At 28.4% G+C, this 22610-nt stretch overlaps 1 protein-coding gene across 1 annotated transcript in view; it reads left to right on the top strand.

Annotated features, from left to right (window-relative positions):
• Positions 1–22610, top strand: part of LOC119674907 (diacylglycerol kinase 1-like) — a 35741-nt gene that overhangs the window by 5214 nt on the left and 7917 nt on the right. Inside the window, exon 2 of the mRNA XM_038086064.1 lies at positions 6788–6864. Within this exon, the coding sequence (XP_037941992.1) occupies positions 6788–6864 (77 nt within the window). The remainder of the gene's footprint in view (positions 1–6787; positions 6865–22610) is intronic.

Here is a 22610-nt window from a genome sequence, read left to right as displayed (position 1 = left end):
ACATAAAATTTCATTATCAAAAATAAATTTGCTTAATAAAATACTACAATTATTTTAATTAAATTGAATTTTGTTTTGTATAATAATAAAATGAAACTCACATATTATATTCTTTACACACAAAGTATAAAAACGATGTATTAACTTTATCAAGATGTTTGTAACGCATTGAAAGAAACAGCGCAGACCCCATAGAGTTATAAACAAATTTTAGAGAAGTGAATATGAAACGATTTTATTAAACTAAATTTTAATATAGTTTAATAAAATATATCCCTCTTTTGATCAGCTTAGCAAGTAGAATTCATTTAGTTCTATGCATCTGTAATTCAATTTAAATCAGTCCCTCAGTTTTTAAGCTATTCGCATGGAACTCTATTTGTCGGATAAGTTATCATTATTTGTCGGATAAGTTGAAAACGAACCACTGTATCCGATAGCTGCCATATAAACTAAATAATCGGATTTAAGTTTCCTGTGTTTTTAAAATAGATATGGTATATATATTCATAAGAGTTCAGATTTAAATATATTTGCTTATTAACATTTAATAAACTACCAAATCAGATACCGGAACTTTATAGAAAAATTGTTTAATTTTCTAAGGTACGCTGGTTTCAACAAAATTGATTCATTACATACTAGGACTACTATTTAAACTGTACAAACCGATCTGAATTTTTAGCGTTTCTAAAAAAATTATTATAATAAAATTTGATGCAGAATGTGCTTATATTTATATGTGAAAGTCCACTAAATTTTATTTAAATCGGTTCAGTTTTAGATATAGCTGTCATACAAACAACTGACTTAGACACATGTTATTACAATATTAAAAAAACTATTTTGATGTTGTAATATATATATACTTCAAATATGGAACTTAAAATTTATACAAAAAACACAATGTGTTTAATAGAAATCGGGTTAGTCGGCTGCAATTTAGATGTAGCTCGAATATAACCGGTGATTTAGGAACTATTTATGTCAGAAACTTTTTTATATTCGATATTATATTTTTAATATATTCCCTTATAATTCAAAATCCAAATACTCATTACAGAGTATTTGTGAAGAAAATCAGTTCAGATTTCAGAAGAAATACAGTTCAAATAACTTATAACGACACTTGATATAACAACCAACAGGATATGACTACCTTTTTGATAAAGTCAAATTAGATTTGTGAGTATATCACATACAAGTTGCAACCTTTTATAGGGATATCGATATAAATCTATTTCAGTAAAATTTAAATTCTGATTAAGACCAAAAAAAAAAAGAAGTTTTTATCACTCTTTTCTTCTCGCATTTGAAAAAAAGTTGTTATCTACAACATTTTCTCGTTAACTGCAGTAAGTGGGTTAATGAACCCATATTTTCCGTTATCAAGGCCTATATATAGGAATGAAAATTTTTAATTCAAAACTTTCAGCAAAAGTTTATCATCGTTTAGGTCTCATATGAAATCGGAATATATATATATATTCAAAATATAGGTAGTACGGTAACCCGGAAAGTATATACATTATATTCAAAATGTAAACATCAACAAAAAACCATGAAGTATTTTCCCCAGTCAAGACATAATTTGTCTGCATAATTTGTAAATAATTTCAGGTCACTATCCTTTATGTATTTTTTGATCGGATCCATCTTGAGGTCCCTGAGGAAGTCATTCGTCCTAATGTACCATGATACCATGTATTATAATTGATTATTATTCAATAATATTTTTACAATAATTATTTATTAACTTCATTTTATAATTGAGATCTCAGTGTAATTTTAAAATTCTGTGTTTAGGTTATCCAATATTCGGCAAAGGTATTAACATTTTCACTTATTTTTTTTTTATTCAAAAATAAATAAATTTATTTAACAACTTAGAAAAAAGTGTACATTTTAGGTTTATATACAGCATATATGAATTTGTGTTCATGGCTTCCAGTAATATAAAATATAATTTAATTTAATTTAATTACTAAAATGAACTTAATGATAAAATATTTATTTCGAAAAATTTTAGTTAGTCTCGCAGTGAATATACCAGTTAATATTTATTTGATAAATGTTAGAAAATATTGTTTCAAAAGTTTATAAATTTTGTTATAAACTTCAATTGTTATGTGTTTATGAAAAATTACTTAATGAAAAATTAAAATTTAATTGTGCCTCATAAATCAGCAATATTAGAAAAGTGTTGATACAGATGAATATATACGAAGATAGAGATGATTACATCATTTAAAGTAGTATAAGGTGGGTTATCAAGATTACCGATTTATGTTATGAAATTAGGCTTTTCTGCATTAAATTTAAACAAACATTTGCTGCTTCAAATATTTTTATATAGTAAATTCAAACAACATGAGAATTATAAATAGTATTTTTATAGTGTGGATATTATCATTTATGTATTGAATTATTTCTAAATGTAGCGCCCGCACAAAAATGATTTATGGAGCACAACACCTAAGCACGGATTTTATTAAATTCAAGACTTTATTTGTTTCACCCTGTATTTGATTTATACATACTTCAGAGGAATTTAAATATATAAATATATTAAATAAATATATTTTTGTATGCAAAAATATTATTATATTCTTATAATTCTTTGTATGCAAAAAACACTTGATTTTATATTTTAGGTATATGTATTTATATATATATTTATATTTTTATATATATTTATATATATATTTAATATGATCACCTACACGTATTGTTCTTTTTCACTAAAATTCTTGAATTTAAAAATTAGGAAATACATAACTAAAAATATATACACCATAAAAATACAATTTATAATTCTCATATTGTTCACATTATTTGTAGTATAAAATTATATTAAAACTAATAACATCTTATAATTATTTAATATAAAATGTAAGAACTTAGTAACATGTATGTGATATGTCTAGATCAGCATTATGATTCGGTGTAATTTTGTATAAATGATTTGTTAAAAAGGTCGAAATTATTCTCGTTAATCAACACATGTACATTTAAAAAAAAAAAAAAATAGATGATTTACTGACACTTTATTCTTAATACAGAAGTACTTTTTGATATTAAATTAATCTCGGTCATTCAAATCAAGAAAGTTCTTTTATTATTATTATTATTAATTAAAAAAAAAAATATAGATGATTTACTGAAACTTTACTCTTAATACAGAAGTACTTTTTGATATATTAATCTCGGTTATTCAAATCAAGAAAGTTCTTTTATTATCCCTTTCTATAATATTGTAGGGTTTTATGGAAATATTTAAAATAACATAAGAAGCTTCCTTATGTCCACAGACAACAAATATAATACTTTTGAACAAAAAAATTTCTCGAGGGAGAAGCTTAACTTTTAAATAAAATTTGTGATTGAAAGTGAATATAGTAAGCAATGTATGGCAAGGAAATTTTTCTGTTAAGGATTTATTTGTCTACTGTCAGCAGATGTATTTACCTGTCAATTAAACCTTTGCATCGCTGATTTCAATTTCTAAGCTCTACAAATATTTCTAATGGAATGTCAATGGTATTGGAAATGGAATTATTGCAACATTACCGCTTATGATAAGGAAAATAATGTTGTCATATTGCTTAAAAATTTGTATCTGCGCTATTTCAAAGGTGCCAAAATATTTGAGTTGTCAGCTTAACACCACATTGCAAAATATTTTTGCTTTGATAAGCTTCAGGATACATTTTTGTCGCTAAAATATACAAGGCAGGATGTGGTTACTTCATTTTGTAATCGCTTTACTGAGAGACAAATTAACTATTTTACAAAAAAACTTTTTAGAGATGGAAAGGATATTTTAATGTTTGTTCAGCAAAGGATGTAATTATTATAATAATTCAGATATGTTTAAATATACTAATTAACATAGAAATAAAATAGTTAAAATCGGAGTCAAATTGAAAATTCTAATAATTTAATGCAAAGGGATTCATAATCAAAATAAATACTCTAACCCACTATTTTGCGTGGACTAATTTATTTTCCCTGATAATTTTCTGAGAATTTTCAAACTTATGGATACGTGTTTAAAAAAGTGAATCAATGTATTAAATTAATTAGTTTAAGACTTTTATAATTTAATACCAGTTTCTTTCCTTGCTTTGTCAAACACGATTTTGTATCTTAACCACTTTTACTCAATAGTGTCTGGGATCATTTAGTTGATCCACTATAATAAGAGCTTCGTTGAATTCAGATAATAAACAATTTAAATGGATATTTTACTAAAAAATTCTTTAAAAATTTATCAGTCCATGAGAGATGTGTTTCTAATTTGCAGAAAATGTAGACAGAGAGGCTTCCAATCTACCCACTTAAAAAATAATTTTTATGATTAATTTTTGAGATACTCAAAAAACAGGAATTTTATTTATTTCCGGAAAACCGATAGTGTTTAAAGTAAAGAAAATACATCTTAAGAAGTTTGTTTACAAAAAATGATGTTTAAATATTTCTAATGCTTGATAAAATATTAAATTTTGACATTTGCTATTGTTGTTCTTACGTTCTCCTAACAATAGGAGCAGAAGTTTTGGAAGCACCTAAAACAATTACCCTACTCGGTAACTACCCTACTTCGTTATGAAAATAAGTCAGGAAAACCAAAAAGTTTGTGATATTAGGAAAAAAAATTACTATAGTTGACGTCATAACAATGAACCCATAAAAGCACCAATGTTAATTTACAGCCATATAGCCAATCAATGTTACACAAGCATTATCATTCAAAACTTAATATTATTTACATGCAAAATAATTTTTGATATTTCCTATTGAATGTCGCATTTTTTGCGACATTATTCTTTCATTTTATTAGTCAAGGTACCTACCGTCTTCCTTCCTTTTCTAATATTTTTCTTTTTTTAAAACTGATGGATGGCACTTTGGCTGTTTCGTCTTTTTTCCTCATTTTTAGTAATGTTATATTTCTTCGATTTAAGTTAAGCACCCAGTATATACTGGATAGAAGCGAAAGTGTGTACTTTGTAATTAATATGAATAAGTTAATGTACCAAAAAGAAAGATAACTACGCAGCATACCTATCTTCAGCCGATATATTAACAAAATGTTTTCGTAATAATATTTATAATACTGAAACTTTTAATATAGATGTTTATTGCAGAAAACTTTTGCCAAATAATTCTTTTTTTAAATTAACGCTAATACCTCCAACGACAATTTTTGATCACATACTCCTTCAAAGACATTGCATTATTCCTTAATTTCTTGAGTCATGGTAATGGACCCAGTTTTCATTTATAAGCAACGACGTGACGAACAAAGTCCTTTATATCCTTTTCTTTATTGTTTATTTTCTTCATATTTTTTTTTTATTATATTTTTTCCAATTTTTCAAATTCTTTAAATACTGTTCGCTGGCACTTAAGTATCTTTTTTTTGTCCTCATATTTAGTACTGTTAGCTGGTAATTTGGATGTTGTTTATTTCATTATATAATCTTAGCATAAATTAAGTATTAACTGCATAGTTAGGGAAAGCAAGTATATAGTTAGTTTACTTTGTATTTTTACAAATTGGGAGAAAAAGTAATTAATATTAAGAGTACATATCAATGTAACATAAAAATAATCATAAACAAACCTACAATACAATGAAGTTATTGTCAATGTTTGACTTAATTATTTCTGTAAATAATGTTGACTTTAGTATATATAATATAATTATTGTTGTCATAAGAAAATATAATATAGCCGGAGACCTATTGTTTCACCTCTAAGCACGGTAACCTACACTTATCCATATAAGAATAAAGGATGAAAATAACTAAATCAAATGCTTTCATATAAAAACATTATAAAACTACTTATAAAATGACTTAAATATTTTTTAAACAAAGAAATTGGTTGATTGCAGTGGCAGGCCATTACATACCTCAATTAGCTATTTTTCGCCGTTTTGCTACCATATTCCTCGCAAGAACCCTAGTATAGAAGAGTAGAGACTAAATCCATCCCGCCGAATTTAGGTAATTTAATAGGTCTAAACTATCAAAGCAGCATTTTCGTAAGAACCTGTATTAAAAACAGAAGTAGTCTTGAGATATTGTAATAAAAATAACTTGTTTGTTTTTGCCTATAGGGAATTCATTTAATTTAAAAATATTTACATGTTTCTGTCTATAACTGTTAAAATTCACTTAAAAACTAAAATAACGTTAAACGCAATTTACCTTCACCTCAAACCAAATTTTGGGTCTTTATCAACACTTTTCTGTTAAATAAATTTAAAACTATAAATGGAAGTGATTGCCAATCTCAATTTTACTCATCGCACACTTTTCCCGTAATATTTACAACATCCTTTCTATATAAAAAAAATTCCATTAGTTAATTACAGCGCATAGGTATGTGCTAGGGTCACCGCCGTGTCTGCCGTGGAATTCACGCAACTGAATTGAGTGCATTTAAGTGCCCACTGTGCTGGTTAGTTACTCGGTTGGCTGGTTGCTGGAGGGAGTATTCCCTTGTTCGCTTGACATGTAATTCTCTGCTCTACAATTTAGTTGTCAGTTCTAAAGCGTGAAAAGCTACTTGGCGCCAAGAGGTAAATTTTAAATGTTTTCGACATTGTCGACGTGGAAAGAGTTTCCTAGCAGGAGATTAAGTTCTTTTTGGAATTTTTGTTGCAAATGTATTTGATTGCAAAAAAATAATGTTTAGCTTAAGAAAATTTGTGTTATTTTGATTCAAACAAAAAATATTTTAAAATTAAAAATTTTAAATTTTATATTCTTTTCAGATTCAACTAGAAAATTACAAGATGTGCTGCAAGAGATTTGTGCACCAAATTCTACACCCAAATTCAATCCGGATGGGGTAAGTCGCACTGCTATTAGACATTTAATTTAAAATGTTGGGTCATAATTACCAGTTAAGCAGAATAATAGAATTCTAAAGTTTTGACCAATATTATTTGAAAATATTTTCGCTTGTTGCAAATCTTATTCTCTGTACTTCGCTTCGAATAAAACTCTCTAGCTTATTTTGCTCTAATGCATTTTCAGCGTTTCTTCCCCTCCTTAGTTCCAAAACTTTAGAAAAGCAAATTAACAATTTTACAACTTTCAGTTAAGGGAATTTCAGCATTTCACTTACTTAATGAAATTTTATCACCATTTTGTGCCGCCAATGTAAATGGACCGCAGCTAACGCAGTGCACGCGCAGTGGCTTAAAACTTTCGACCATTGGAAATTTGCTTAAAAATGTTCAATATTTTTAATAGCTGAAAAATGAGATTACAAACTTCAGAACAAAGTTATTCACAACAATGTCAATATTAAGGACATTGTCAATGGTTATTAAAATGTGGGTCAGTCACTACCAATCGCAGCTATGGAGACAATTTCATGCAGATTATAAATGAATTGTTGCTAAAGTAACTCAACAAATTTCAAAAGAATTGTTATTGATAAACTTTATTCATGTATTTATATATATATGTATGTGTATATATATCAATGTATATATATCAATGTATATAATTGATTACTTTCATCAGTGACGCATTTAAGTTATTTGTTTAATTTTACTTTTACCAAGAAAACGTTCTCATCATAACTTGTCATGGGATTCACACTCTTCCTTGAGTGCAAAAAGTTTGAGAAGTACTGGATTCGTATATGAAAAACAAAAACTAGTAGTTAGGTTATGTGGAGTAGTTTATTGAATACATCCGGAGCACAGTTTCTAGTCGCAAAATATTTTCACTTTTTGGTATATGCTCATTCAACTTCAATGTACTTATTTCAATGATTTCCCGATTAATCAATCTAATTCCTATATCTGGCAAATAAACTAGTAGATGGCATACAATTAGCTTTGTATTCTAAATAACTAATACTAGTATGCTCTTCACCGATTTTTGGTCACAAACTCTTTTAAAGCCAAAAAAATGAAATCGCATTTCTCTTTGATCTCTTGAGTCATGGTAGTAGACCCAGTTTTTAGTCTCAGTAACAAAAAATCGTAAACTCGTATTTAGGTTTTGTATAATAGTTTATGGATTGGGGGTTGATTCTTATTTGTAATTTGATTTCGTTTTTCAGTTTAATTTTACCTTCAGTAAACTCTTTTCAATTATTTTCCGACTAATTAATCTCTTCTTTATATCTAGCAAATTGACTAGAAGATGCTATATAATAAGCTATAACTAGCGACTAATTAATCTCTTCTTTATATCTAGCAAATAGACTAGATGTCATATAAGTAGCTTTGTATTCCAAATAACTAATACTAGTATTCTCTTAATCGATTTTTGGTCACGAACTCTTTTAAAGCCAAAAAATGAGATCGCATTTCTCTTTCATACCTTGTGTCATGGTAGTAGACCCAGTTTTTAATATATCGTGGCTAAACGACGAACAGAATCTTTTTTATCCCCTTTTAAGCATTTTTAATGTTTTTGAAATTGGTATGACAAAACTTGCTTAATAATGGTCACAGTGCATAAAGTAATATTCAGAACTTCTTAACCGACTTGGCCAATGAATTAATCTTCTATTTTTTGGTATTAATGATGTTTATGACTAGCTCAGCAAGATTTAAGACTTGTCCAATTACTTTTAAACAAACAATTGCACTTACTGACCATTGCTCTAATAAGAAATGCCTGAAACAGATTTTTATAAAATTAATATGTAAAACTTTCAGTATTTTTGAATTTCTTCCTAAACAGTATAATTGGCCCATAAAGATACATGCAGTGCACGTTAAAAAACACTAATATTAAACTAATATTAACAAAATCTATATCTACACGTCATGCTCTTGATTCTATTGTCTATATTCCCGATCTTGATCCTGATGATGACTCTTAATCGAAATATAGAATATGATAAAAAATATTTAACAATCGTTGTTTTTTAATTTTAACAAAAAGTGACTAATAGTTAGAAAAAAATATATATAAAAACCATTATTAAAAAAGCAGGAACACTATTTTGAAAATTATTTGGTCATAAAATAGTAAAAATTTGAATTGACATAATAATTTGTTTCTTTTGGTCCACAAGGATTTGTTACTTACAATCAGAGTTATTGGTGTGTAAATTAAAATCGTATGTGGCACACTTTGACAGCTTAAAATTGATAGGATGCTATCATTTACATTCATAGATATCTATCGATATGACTTAAACTTTAAGCAAAATTCACAAAATTTTCAATATATATGTGAGTTTTATTAAATATTATTTAATTAATATAAAATATGATTTAATTAACATATAAGAGTAAAATTTGTTCGACTTGCTTCGTTGAAGTCTTCCTTCTACTGCTTCTTCGTTGAAGGTATTGCCAAACCCACATATATGACACTATCATATATATATCATATGCAAAAATACTGCTAAATACCTTGGCATGATGCTAGATGCAAAATTGCGTTGGAAAGAACATGTCAAAATAAAAAAGAGAACAGCTTGATATTAAATGGAAGAAACTATATTGGGTTATGGGAAAGAAATCTCAACTCTCACTAGAAAACAAACTTTTACTATATAAACAGGTCCTTAGACCCGTTTGTAGTTATGGCATACAGGTTTGGGGCTACACAAATAAAACTAACCGTATGGGTATACAACGTTTCCAAAATAAGGTATTGAGGTGTATTGCTAAAGCGCCTTGGTATGTACGTAACTCGAATCTTCACCGGGAGCTCGACTTTGAATATGTAACGGACGTCATTACTAAGTTCGCAAATTCTCAAGCCTGCAGAGGCTATGTGTCTCTCTTATCCCATGCAATTAGATCGAAGATTAAAACGAACTCTACCCAACGAGCTTATTGGTATATGTTAGTTTGATTGTCAACTAGTTTTAGTATTATATTAACAAAAAAAAAAAAATATATATATATCATATATATGTACTGAATTTGCTTCCACCCAAATAAATACTAAAACTCACCTAACGAATTGAATTATAACAATCGATTTAAAGTAATTATTTAAAAAAAAGGAAACTAATGATCTGTGTTTAAGCTTTATATGTTGGATCTATATTGACTAAATTGTTAATAAATATATATAAGTAGCGTTAACTATCTAAAGTAAAACTTTTCCAATTTCAAACTAATTTCACGCAAGTGAATTATTGTAAAGCAACCACAACAAATGTTGGCTACCAATACTCTGAATATTACTTTCCATTAGTACGAGTTATACGAGTAGAGGAAAAAGAATATATAAAAATATATTAATAAATACTTGAGATAGATTTCACACACGTAAGCTATTTTAAGCCAAAATTACTTCCTTAATTTCTGTTGATTTCGTTTTAACCACTAAAGTCTGTGTGAGGATTGCTTTCAAAGCAATTAAATAAGCAGTGAAAGCGTAACTAAGCGTAAGCATTTCCTCAGAAGCTTAGCATACGCTAGAGTACGTACTTTCCCTATAAACAAAACCGAACTATGTAATTCAGGTAAGCTCAGACGTCAGCCCTGATTTCCGTTGAAACAAAATATTTGCACTTCAAGTGTGGAAAGGATTTAAGGCGAATCAAGGTTTCGCGTGAATTTGTGCCTAAGAAAACGATACCATAAATACAATATATACTAAGTATCAAACTCGGCAGTAAAGTTGCTAAACGTAAATGTTTTGCCTTTTTGTGAATTAAGTTAAGAAAAAAAAACTTTAAGTTTCGTAATTTCTGCTTTAAGCGCAAATGTGAAAATAAATGTATTCTCCGGAGTACGGAATTCTTCAAAACTGAATAATTTCGCTTATCAGAAACTATTTCACTATCTTACTATTTCGCTTGCTATTTCACTACACCACTTTAAAAGCAAAAAGCTTACTTGAACAAAACAAAAGAAAAAAAAAAAATTAAAAATAAAAATGAAAACTCAAACACTACTGGCATTTACTACTCTCTGCTACTCTGATATACCCTCACACGGCTATGGTTTTCTACTTTCGCAATCTGAAACTGAATTCCACTTCTGCTCACAGCTTCTTCATTACTAATGCATAACTTTTAAGATACTTTGTTTCCATTTCCACTCTTCTCTGGTTTAATTCTGTATAGAAACCACTTGGGTTTCCACTGCTTAAGAATCAAAGTAGAAAACAAATAGATACCAAAATATATGCAGTAGCTTGGAAATGGATGCTTAGATACGCTCTGAAGCGTTCACGGCAAATTTCTTCTAGATTTTGACCTTAATGCCGGCGCTTACTTATTACTTAAAGTATGGCATTAATAAAACATACGAGAATTTTTATATAGTTTGTTTGATACTCTGCCAACTTCTTTGAGAGTCTATTTAAGTGGTTGATACGTTATATTTGCCAAATTCAATAAATGCTTTGAAGTGCATTTGTGTTACACATGACAATTTGGGCACAACATGTCGTATGAGTGATTTTAAATAAAATAGACGAGGAAAATCAATGTCGTTATTGGAAAAATCACAATGCAAAATATTGATTGTATAAAAAAAAATCATAAAATAAGGTTATTAAAAGATAAATAATATAAATTATTGAAAATAATATTTAATAAAAGCATGGTTTTTATATCAGTTTCAATAATAAAGAAAATTTATTTAACTAAAATTCAGCATCTTGATAGGGTGGTTAGATAGGTTAGATAGTTAGATAAGATTAATGAAAGTGTGAACATTAAGACTTATACTGAAAAACAACTATTACTCATGTTGTTGAACTTTAAGTTACTTTTAGAAGGCAAGATACATTAGCCACACCTTTCAAAATAACTAGATACGTTTTGTTCGAATTAGTTGTGACGTTCCAAGTTCTGAGTTCTTTTTGAAGACAAATTTTTTACAAGTATATCTATTAAAATAAATTGCACAGTTTTCCTGTGATAGTCGTTGGATATTCAGAGCCTAAAATATTGTTCAATATTCAACATTTTAATTTGAAATCTTAATATATTTAAGAAGAAAAATAATAATTTTTTCTATTTAGCATTAAAATTAAAACTTCTGTTAGTCATACTACAGCGTTGTGTTGGTTGTGCTAGTAAAAAAAAACCAAAATAGTCAAATTCTTAAATTTTAAAATTTTGTAAAAGTTAAGAAGAATAATTTACTTATTTACCTCCACTTGTCATAGGCATTCAAGCTTCATCTGCCTAATGACATTGTATATATATTCTTCAGTTTAGAAAAAGTGAAGCATTATGCATAAATATAATTAGAATTAAATATTTTGAGCATTAAACATATGACAGTAAAATTTGTTTCAAATATTTGTTGCTTACTGAATTATGTGTGGTGACTGTCTATCCGTTAGAAATGATACAGTAACTCAAATTTATGGTATAGTAGCATGTACCTTACCTTTCATATGTGCCACCTCATGACACTTTTCTGGTGACCAAATTTAAAATGATATTCATAAAAAAAATATATTGTACCTAAAAGATTAATTTAACAGGGTTTCTCAAATAGTAAAATACAGTAGGATAAGTGCTACCTTACGGTGCATCTTGACTAACTTTTAATGAAATATGATGAATTGGAAGTATATTCTATTCTATATTCAACTAAAACTACCTCTTAAGAATGAATCACCAATATTCTGGTAGCCACTAGTGAAACTTCCAGTAGTTAGTAATGAAAGCTGAGATAAAAATGCTTAGTACTTAAAAATCTAAGTTTATACAAGCCAAAAAAACATGTAAATTCTATTGCTGGAGTTATCAACTTTCCTTATATATAGTGGGAGCGCAAGCTGTAGTAGTTCGAACGTATATTTTGAACAATAATTTACTATATTATATAGTATTTCATACTGCATAGAGTACATATAGGGAGCAAAAAACTTGAAACAACACGGAATATTCTATTGTGAATTTACACGTAGAACAAATATAGCCAGCTTTAGTAAACTATACTTATGACAAAGTCTTCAACTGTATGTTAGATAACTCATTTGCATACACATAATTCTTATTAAAGAGTTCGTACACATAATTCCTTGAGGAATTGAAATAGTAACATGAGCATCGTCCGTTTATAGTCAATGCGTATATATCATTTACTTTAAGAAACAACAAGATTACCTTCATAGGAGAAGTACCAGTACTTAAGTTTAAGAGCAAAATTAAATAAATAAACAATTTTTTTTAATACAAATCTACTATATGAATTCATTAATCTATATAAATCTCTCAAGTTAAAGGGCTAGCTTATTGCTCTTAAAGCTTTCTTACCCACATTTCCCTATTTTCAGCGCTGGCAACTTTAATAGTCAACATAGTTATCAGAATTAAGGAAAGATGATATATAATTTACACAAGCTTAATTTCATATTTGACATAATTGATCGTAGAAGCTTTCAGTTAGTAAACGGCGAAGAGACGCCAATCTCGTTATTTGCTTTATCTACTCAGTTCAAAAGATCATAATACCCACAACTTTTTCTCCACACCAACTTTTTTACAGCTTACACCATACTATGATTGTCAATATTAACATAAAATTGTTTACTCTAAGATCGGTTCCCAAGCTTAAAACAAGTATCCTTAACAAGCAAGATTATAGGTTCTACCTAGAGCTGTGCAATACAACAGACAGTTTCCACTATAAAGTTATGCTATTGCTTTTTCTAAATTTAAATAAAATTACCTAAAATTAGCAATTGTTTTTTCCAATTCCAATTGTAATCTGGGTTCTAAATTATAATTTCCAATCTCTAGTAATTTGTAATTACGGTTTTTTAATTACAATAAATTAATTACTAATTACTAATTAGTAATTAGTTAATTACAATTAATTAATACTAACTAATTACAATAAGTAATTAGTTTTTGCAGGTCATCCAATTCCAAAACTAATCAATACTCCATAACTCTGGTTTCATACAAACTTTATTCAAAATCTTCGATTAAGACCGTGTGCGAGTTCGAGTATATTGACGGTAAATTGAGGAAAATAGTGAATTATGTTAGTATGGCAGCAAATGTTGATATTTACCAAAATTCGAGTAGGATAAATTTGATAAAAATTAGCTTTATTAGGTGTTACCTTCGTGAAAATTTTATAAGATGTTTAATAAATAAATAAATTAACTTAAAAACTTTTAACCAAAAATAATTAATAAGTGCAATAAATAAATAAATAAATATCTGCATAAGTGCGGTGCAAAAAATCCCTAGGAAATTCCAATTTACTTTACTTCGATTTACTCGAACTCGCACATGGCGTAACTTGTAAATCTGGTAATTGTTATTTTTATTTAGAATTCAAACTATCTAAACTTAAAAATATCAGATGCTAATTTACTGAAGTTCATAAAAATGTATTGTTATATCTCTTTCGAAATAACTTATAACCAAAATCCGAAATCAGTCTATGTGATTTTCTTTATTTGCCACTTTCGGTCCATAATGGAATTTTCTGTCTTACAATTTATGATGCAATCGAATACTTTTAATTTTATAGCTTCCAACTTAATCCGAATGGTAAATAAATTATTTCAGTTAGATGGAAAATATTCATCCAGTTTTCTATAGAGAAGAGAGTGTGAATGGGACTGTGTGCAGATGCACATGTGCAAATTTGGAAGTGTAGATTTTCTAAACGAGCAGGCAAACATTTAACATACCTTATGAACCAATCAAGCATAAACGAATATTTTAATGGTGAAACTATAAGTTTCCGTTTTGGAATGTGCAAGCAACAGAATTTGCTTCTCCAACAAGGAATTCAAACTAGGAGTAGTAAAACATTTGAGAAAATGGAAATAAAATTGTTATTTAAATTTAGTGCCATAATATATTTTTGCCATAAATATTTCTAGAACTCACGTGTTAAGCATTTCATATTTCACCGCAAAAATTTTAATGTTGTTTTTCTAACAAAGTCTGTTGAATTACGAGTATTTGGCATTGAGATTATTGCTATTTAATTAATTGGAAGATATTACGTTTTCAAACAATTTAACAAGAAAATAAACAGGAATTTATTATCTATTGAGTTTGTTTTAGATTATGAACCAACGCTTAGCAACCAACGCGTAGGCTAATACTTGGAAATACACCATGGCGTATGAGTGATGTACAAAGTACTAATTAAGAATCTTGTAATTTAGCAAAGTGAGCAACAAGCGAAAAAGAAACAATAAATTTGCAACAAAAGTACTTAGATATTCTGATATTCTGCTAAAAAGTGGACATTTAACAAATGAAGACAAATCAGCTAACGGCAACGAAACGTGCACTCAACTTGGAGAAAATATTACCCAAGCATTAGAGGGCCTACCCACTTTAGCTGATTTATGGGAATAACTGCTGCCACGTGCTTACACTAAAAATTCCACTACAATCAAATTCCAAAAGTGTTAATATAGTCGAGCAAAAAAAAATGCAATCAAGAGTGGCTGCCATGGAGTTACAACAAATTTTCTTGATATAGCCAAGTGTGTGTTTGTTGACTGTTTCAACTGTTAATATTGTAAAAACATACATACGTAAATACGCACCAAAGCTACATGGATGGACCAAAAAGTAGACGTCAATTGAATGGAATGCCAGCAACATTATCATTATCATCATCACCAACAGTTTTTATAAAGGAAGCAGCATCACCAAAACACTAACATTTGTGTGATATCAAATTCCAAGGCGTATCTCTCTAGGTTTCCAGTATTTAAGCCTGTATTTTGTTGGCCAGCAAATGTGGCTATATTTTGCAGCTTTTCACAGTATCATCTTGTATTTTATTTTTATTTTTTTTCTTCTTTTTCTTGGTGGTACATATTTCAATCTCTTTTTGGCTTAGTTTAGTTTTTCGTGTAATTTTATGGTAACATTATAGCATTGATTCTATTGTTTCAGTTTTATATTCGCTTCCTTGCGGCAAGGAAATAAATTCCACTTTCAGGGTTTTTTATGGCTTGACCAAAACGTCAAACAATTTTTCCTATATAAACTTCAAATTATTGAGTTACATTTTCAGTGTACACTGCGTAAATCTGCAGTTTTACTGATGAAAATATAAGCAATAAAATTTTACTAGACCAACAACTTCGTATGCATTAAGAATACAAAACTTTTAACGCGTTGTCACTTCTGTTGGAAACTATAAAAATCATCATACCCCACATGAATTTTAATAAAAAAAAAGTGAAATAGTTAAAATAAATGTCTGTGAGCAAATTGTGAATGAATTTTCAGTGCACTTCCGTTTCCATGTTGCAATTTTATAGTTCCTCCCTAACAGTTTTATATATGCCACGTTGATTTTTTTATTAATTGGAAGGAGTTTCTCTCCCCCACGTTTTGTTTGAATGAGTTTTTTAGGGACCAAAATAAAATATACACTAAAGCTGACAATTTTTGGAAACAAAAACGTCAAATAAATGAGCAAAAAAAACAAAAATGGGTGCATTTATGACGTAGCGGAACGTAGCTCAAAAAGTTACTAATTGGGTCTGCAACTATTAATCAAGTAATCAACACTAAAGACGCTATCAAAATTAATGAACAAAAAAAAAAATTCTTACTTATTTCGAGGAAAAAGTACTTTAATAGATGAACTTGAAAAAATAATGAAACGGAAGTGAAGAGAAAATTATATAAAAGTGCATATTATTAAAATTTTTTATAACGCTTTTGTTTCATTATACGCAGAAGTGTACTTAGTTGCGCAACTAACTTTATTTTGCCTTCTAATACTTATTAAATCTATCTAATAATACATAGTTGAAATTCCTAATATTTAACAATCTGAGACTTTTATTTTTCAGAAATTAATAATAGGGTTAGGTTTCAAAACCTTATTCAGAGATAAATTACAAACCAGAGGGGTGGTTTAAACAGTAGTGAATTGCAACAACAAAATGTTTTTATTTAATAATTAATTGAATTTTTGACCCATTAATGGTCTTTTGGAAATATTTCTTGTATTTAATTATTCGTAAATAGATTTTTTTTAAAAAGTAGTGAACTAGAACAACAAAAATTAATTTTAATATTTTTCTAATTAATTGAATTATTCATAAATAATTTTCTGAGACTCTAAAACATACATGTGTAGTTTGATGTATTGTAGGATGTTTTTACTTCTTCCATTATATAAAAATTTGATTATTAATATATATTGCATATAAAGTAATGGTTTATGGATTAGGCTAAGGCCTTACTGCATTGCGACCAGCTTAAACTATTGTGCACCCCTATTTATTTAGACATTTAGTATCTTGAGGAAGCGAACCAGCTCCTTCGGTGGGACTTTTTGAAGGTCTTCATCCTCTAGTTGGTATGCACCTAACACTTTGTTTCTTCTGCGACCTAGTGCATCATAGTTTGTTATCGGATTTTTTATAGACTCTTCCTCATCACAGCAGAATCTGCAAATATTTGTGTCGGATACCACTATATTGTGTATTTATTGCAGGGGGTGTGTGAACTGTTAGTGCACCAGAGAGTGACTTTAGATTCTTCTTGTTTAGATTGAGAACGCTGTTTGCACTTTTGGCATCAAAATTCAAGCATTTTTGAGAATGATTTAGGTCGTCTGTATCTGACATATAAATAAAGTATAAACTTTTGTCCAAATAAAGACACTGAGCGAGGACTCCATCATTAAGAAAGCATCAAAAAGGAAATAAACAATCGCAAATATGGATGGATTGACCATACGCTCAGGAAGAGCTCAAATGAAATACCTTACACAGTGTTAGAGTGGAACGCACAGGGCCGGCGAGGAAGTGGTAGGCCGAAAAATACTTGGCGCAGAACTGTCACAAGCAAAAGAAGGAAATCTTTTAACGAAGCAATAACTCGGCAGCGCAATATCTGGAAAGCATTTGTAAATTCTATAATATAAATTTGACGTACTTACTCAGATGACTTATAATTACTGAAAGCATGTGTCATTTAAAATTATAGTTTAATAACTATAATTTTGCCCCGCTCTCAATTAACTTTAGGCATCCTTGACAAAACTCAAGATTAAATCAAAACAATTCTAGATACCTTGAATTAAATTGAATCCGATTTTAATAAGGACATATTGAATATGTTCCTATTAATTGAATATGAATTATGTGATACTTAGGCAAAGTTTGAGCTATACAGTGAAAAAAATTTCCAGGTACTAGGAGCGAGAGTTTTTAACAGGTACAAAAATCTGCAGTCAGACATTATTAGAATTCAAATTAGTGTCTGATTATATATTTTTGCCGTTTTTGGTCATAGCTCTTGACAAATAAATCAACTGTTTTTAATAAAGCTCTTCCGTAATAATGCTAGGGTTTAGGACACCCTTTTCAGCACACATAACACCATGCAGTATCTTGAGATCATATATATTCTACTTTTTTGTCGATTTGGATTGCTTTGATATATGTTTTGTTTCACCACAGATTATGGTAGTAGATCCACATTTCACAACAACAGCACCAAATCGTTACAAAAAATCAAATTTTTTTAATATTAACATCTTTGAATGGCAAACTCACACTTCAACATCCATCTAGTAAACTCATGTGGTATCAATCCTTTTAATTTTGGATGTATTCCAACATATTTATACAATTGAAACTTAAATTGTTTTTGGGTTTGAAATACTTGTTGGCATCCACTCAAGGGTGACGTATTCTGACAACTGGATTATGTAGAAATTAGAATGGTGAAGAATGAACGGACCTCATCAGTGATCCGTATTTGTCCAGGATTACAGAAGAAGCGACTTCAAAAACTTGTAGATGCAGATTTTTCTGGTCTGTTTTATATAACTAAAGTGGGCTTGCCGATTCTTAATAGCATTATCTGAAATTACTAAAGGCTTCATTTTAGATAATAAAGAGAGATAAATATGGTAAGTGTAACTCGCATCTCAAACGGTAACACAATATGCTGTATATACTAACAATTTCGAATGTAAGTATTACTTGTTGTATCAGAAAGAGCTCTATAAACTTCAATCCTAAAATTTTTTTTGCCTAGTCAGGACATTTTTTCATATCTAAACCATCACCTTTGACGCATTAGGACCATTTAAAAAACTGGTTTTCTGATTTATTAATAATAAATATAAATTTTTACTGGTAGACGTTGATTACTAACTACAGTTTCCTTGATAAAAAAAAATTTAGAGAAGAACTATTTTTTGGCTTTACCAATAATTGTTTTACACAAAATAGATGACTTGGAGCACAACATAATAACTATGTTTGACTGAATATTACTGTTTAGAAACGTCAAAACATTTATCTCATTCAGGTATTACGTTGTACATTATGAGTGGAACCATTTATTCAATTTTGGGTTATTCAGAAACAGATTAGGCAAAGCTAATGTAGAGCAAAAGTTAAAAAAATTAAAAAATAACCTAACAAGTACTTGACATGGACTATTTCTTGGTTAAATGCTTAAACAGAGGGACTAGTAGTGAGAACATTTATAAGTAAAATGTATTTATTGGCCTGACTGTATAGATGCTTCGGATAATACCAACACGGTTGCCACTTGAAAATTTTTTTCTGTACCAAAATTGGTTTAAAAAGGTACCATTTCTGTAAAAAAAGGTCCAAAATTTTTCTATTGTCTTTTTTATAAGAAAATACAATTTATATAAAATGTACAAAAAATATAAAACAATACAATATCCACAATAAAGTTGGGTCGCCGAAAATGTACCATTTTTTGAACATGAGTACCAGAGTACCAAACGGAAAAAAAAGTACCAATTTTGGTACTAAAGTACCATAAGTGGCAACCGTGAATACCAAGTATTCCGATAGTCTCATTTACTATTCGAAATCAAACTCTTGTCATAAAACATAACAGTTTCTAAATAAAAATTACCCTTAAATAATTTCTAATACAAATTAGAAATAATCTCTGTTTCTCTAAAGAGACTATAGATTTCGATGGTATAAAAAAATCGTTAAACAGAAGTGCAGAAAAAACCAGAAATATTTTGTATATCCAATTCTGTTAAAATTTTAAAAAAGAGTGACTTACAAAATAAATGATAATAAAAAAAGTAAAACGTATTGTTTTCTTAACATACTGTGTTTCTAAGCCAACAAATAAACCCATAATGTCGAAATGCAACTCTTAAACATAGAAAATACATCTTTAAAAAGCAGAAGCTCAAATTTCATATTAAAAAAATAGTACAATGACGCAATACATTATGTTGACTTCATACAATTTAAGTACTTAAAAGTAAATGAGAATTATAATTTATATATATAATTTACATACATAGTTTATATATATAGTAAAATCTCTCTACAACGAAGTTGTTGGTGACTACAAAAAACTTCGTTTCATAGAGGTCTTCGTTATAGAGAGGTTGAACAAAATCGTTAATTGTATATTGGTAAGCCTATAATTTTAGTTTGTTTAGACATTTGTACTTTTTCCTTATTAAGGAACTCTTCCAAATCTTCTAACAAGTTAATAACTTGCATACAAAGAAGTTTCTCATAAGTTACAACGTATTAGTTGAGTGTTTAACTTGCATTTGAATAAATTCGTTATAGAGCGCTTTTTTTGTATGTAAAAATTTGTTTGCGTGCCTGAAAAAACTTCTTTATAGAGAGGAATTCGCTATAGAGAGGTTCAAATATATGAAAATCACTGTGTCTTCAACAAAACTTCGTTATAGAGAGGAATTCATTATAGGAAGGTTTCCTATAGACAGGTTTGACTGTATATGTATATATGTATATATATATATATAAATTATAATTCTCATCTACTTTATTACGCTTGATGTGTAAATCGATCTCTATTTATTATCCAAACGTGTTCTTATTTTTATATAATATTTGATTTCTGGTTTGCTTCTTACCAGTTCAGATGAATTAACTTAGCTGGTAACGTTATATAACTAAGTTCAATCCTATAAAATGGAATTGATTTGGGTCAATTTGTAAATGTCAAAGTACAAAAATTTGACGTGAATTATAACACAAAATGAAAGCTGTGGAGCTGTAGACATTATAAAATGTACTTTAGATACAAATCGTAAAAATATACGACAACTGATTCCTGAATCAACTTAGCTGCATGTTAACATTTTATAGTCTGGAAATAAAACAATTAATTAATAATTCAAGCGTTTTTCATCTAACTTTCATTTACTACTCATCTGAAAAGGAGTAAATAAATTTAAAGTAAAAGTTTTAATTTATACATAATAATCGAATTTTTATTATTAATAAAATTATCACTCTTTTAATTTTTGAATTTTGTAATGGTATTCATTATTAATATTATTATTTTTGTTAAATATATTTTATTAAAATTATTCTTTAAATTATATCGCAGACTTACAAGCTAGTTCTGGCAAATAAAATTAAAAATCTTTCGAAAGTATTTTTAAAATATAGAACGAAATACTAAATGAAAGTTATTTTTTGTTGGCTATTCTGGCACAAAAGTCTTTCGAAAAAAGTTTAATCATTTGTTATTCGTGGTAGTTTAGTTCTATTTCTTTCGTGGTGAAATCAAAAACAGATGTTATTCGCTGAGCATTTGTATGCTTGATGAGTTGTAAAAAATAGTCATGGTTAATCGCTTCTAATTTGACAGGAACGAGTTTTAAGCCTAACACTTGCAGTCCAACAAATTATATACGGACCAGACACTAATTAATAATTCAAAAACTTCATAGAACTACGGGTTTGACTCAGTTGGCTGATGAACGCCAACGTCAATTCCTCGTACTTGCAGTCGCAAAAATTATTTACGAATAATTAAATACAAGAAATAATTCCAAGACCATTGATGATGGGTATTTGCAATACTCGAAACAGCCAAAAATTCAATTAAGTAAAATAATATTAAAAAAAAATATTTGTTGTTGCAGTTCACTAATTTTTGAAACCTCTCTATTAATTAATTATTAGTTTCTATTTTATTTTTATTTATCTTATATTATATAAAAAGGAGTTTATACACGAAAGACGCAAACAAAATCTTAGTTTACAATCAAAAGATTTGATTAATAGCAGATCTTTCATTTGGTTTTCAGAAACCCTGAAAAGAGCTTGAAGTCTGACGAAAGACTGGTATCAGAATATGAATAATTATTCAAATGATGTTTCGCAAGATTTTTGCGTGTGGTGACCTTATAGATCGTTGTCAGAATTGCCCTGTGAATAAGATGTGCATTGGTTTCATTTATATATACTGTTTTTGATTTCACCACGAAAGAAATAGAACAAAACAGCTTTTCATCACGAATTACAAATGATTAAACTATTTTCAAAAGACTTTTGTGCCAAAAATCTTTCAAACAGTCTTTCGTTCTATATTTTAAAAATTCTTTTGAAAGACTTTTCACTTTATTTGCAGAATTAACTTGTAAATCTGCAATATAATTTAAATAATAATTTTAATGCATATATGGAATATGCAAGTAAGTCTACATTTTGAAATCGACAGGATTTATTTCTGGATACTTAGAGACAAAAAATATTACTAAAGTTAATTGATGACGAATAATGGGCAGTATCAGAAAGTTTTGTAATCTGCTCAAAAAATTTGTTGATTAAAAATTATAATTTTCAATATATAAAAATTTTTGAAGATAAATTTCCTTTTTTTAGAGCAAAAAACTTTTCAATAAA

The sequence above is a fragment of the Teleopsis dalmanni genome, chromosome 2 (assembly GCF_002237135.1).
Source record: "Teleopsis dalmanni isolate 2A chromosome 2, ASM223713v2, whole genome shotgun sequence".
Lineage (NCBI taxonomy): Eukaryota > Metazoa > Arthropoda > Insecta > Diptera > Diopsidae > Teleopsis > Teleopsis dalmanni.
Note: the sequence above shows the minus strand (reverse complement) of the source record. Positions and strands in the feature narration are given on the sequence as shown.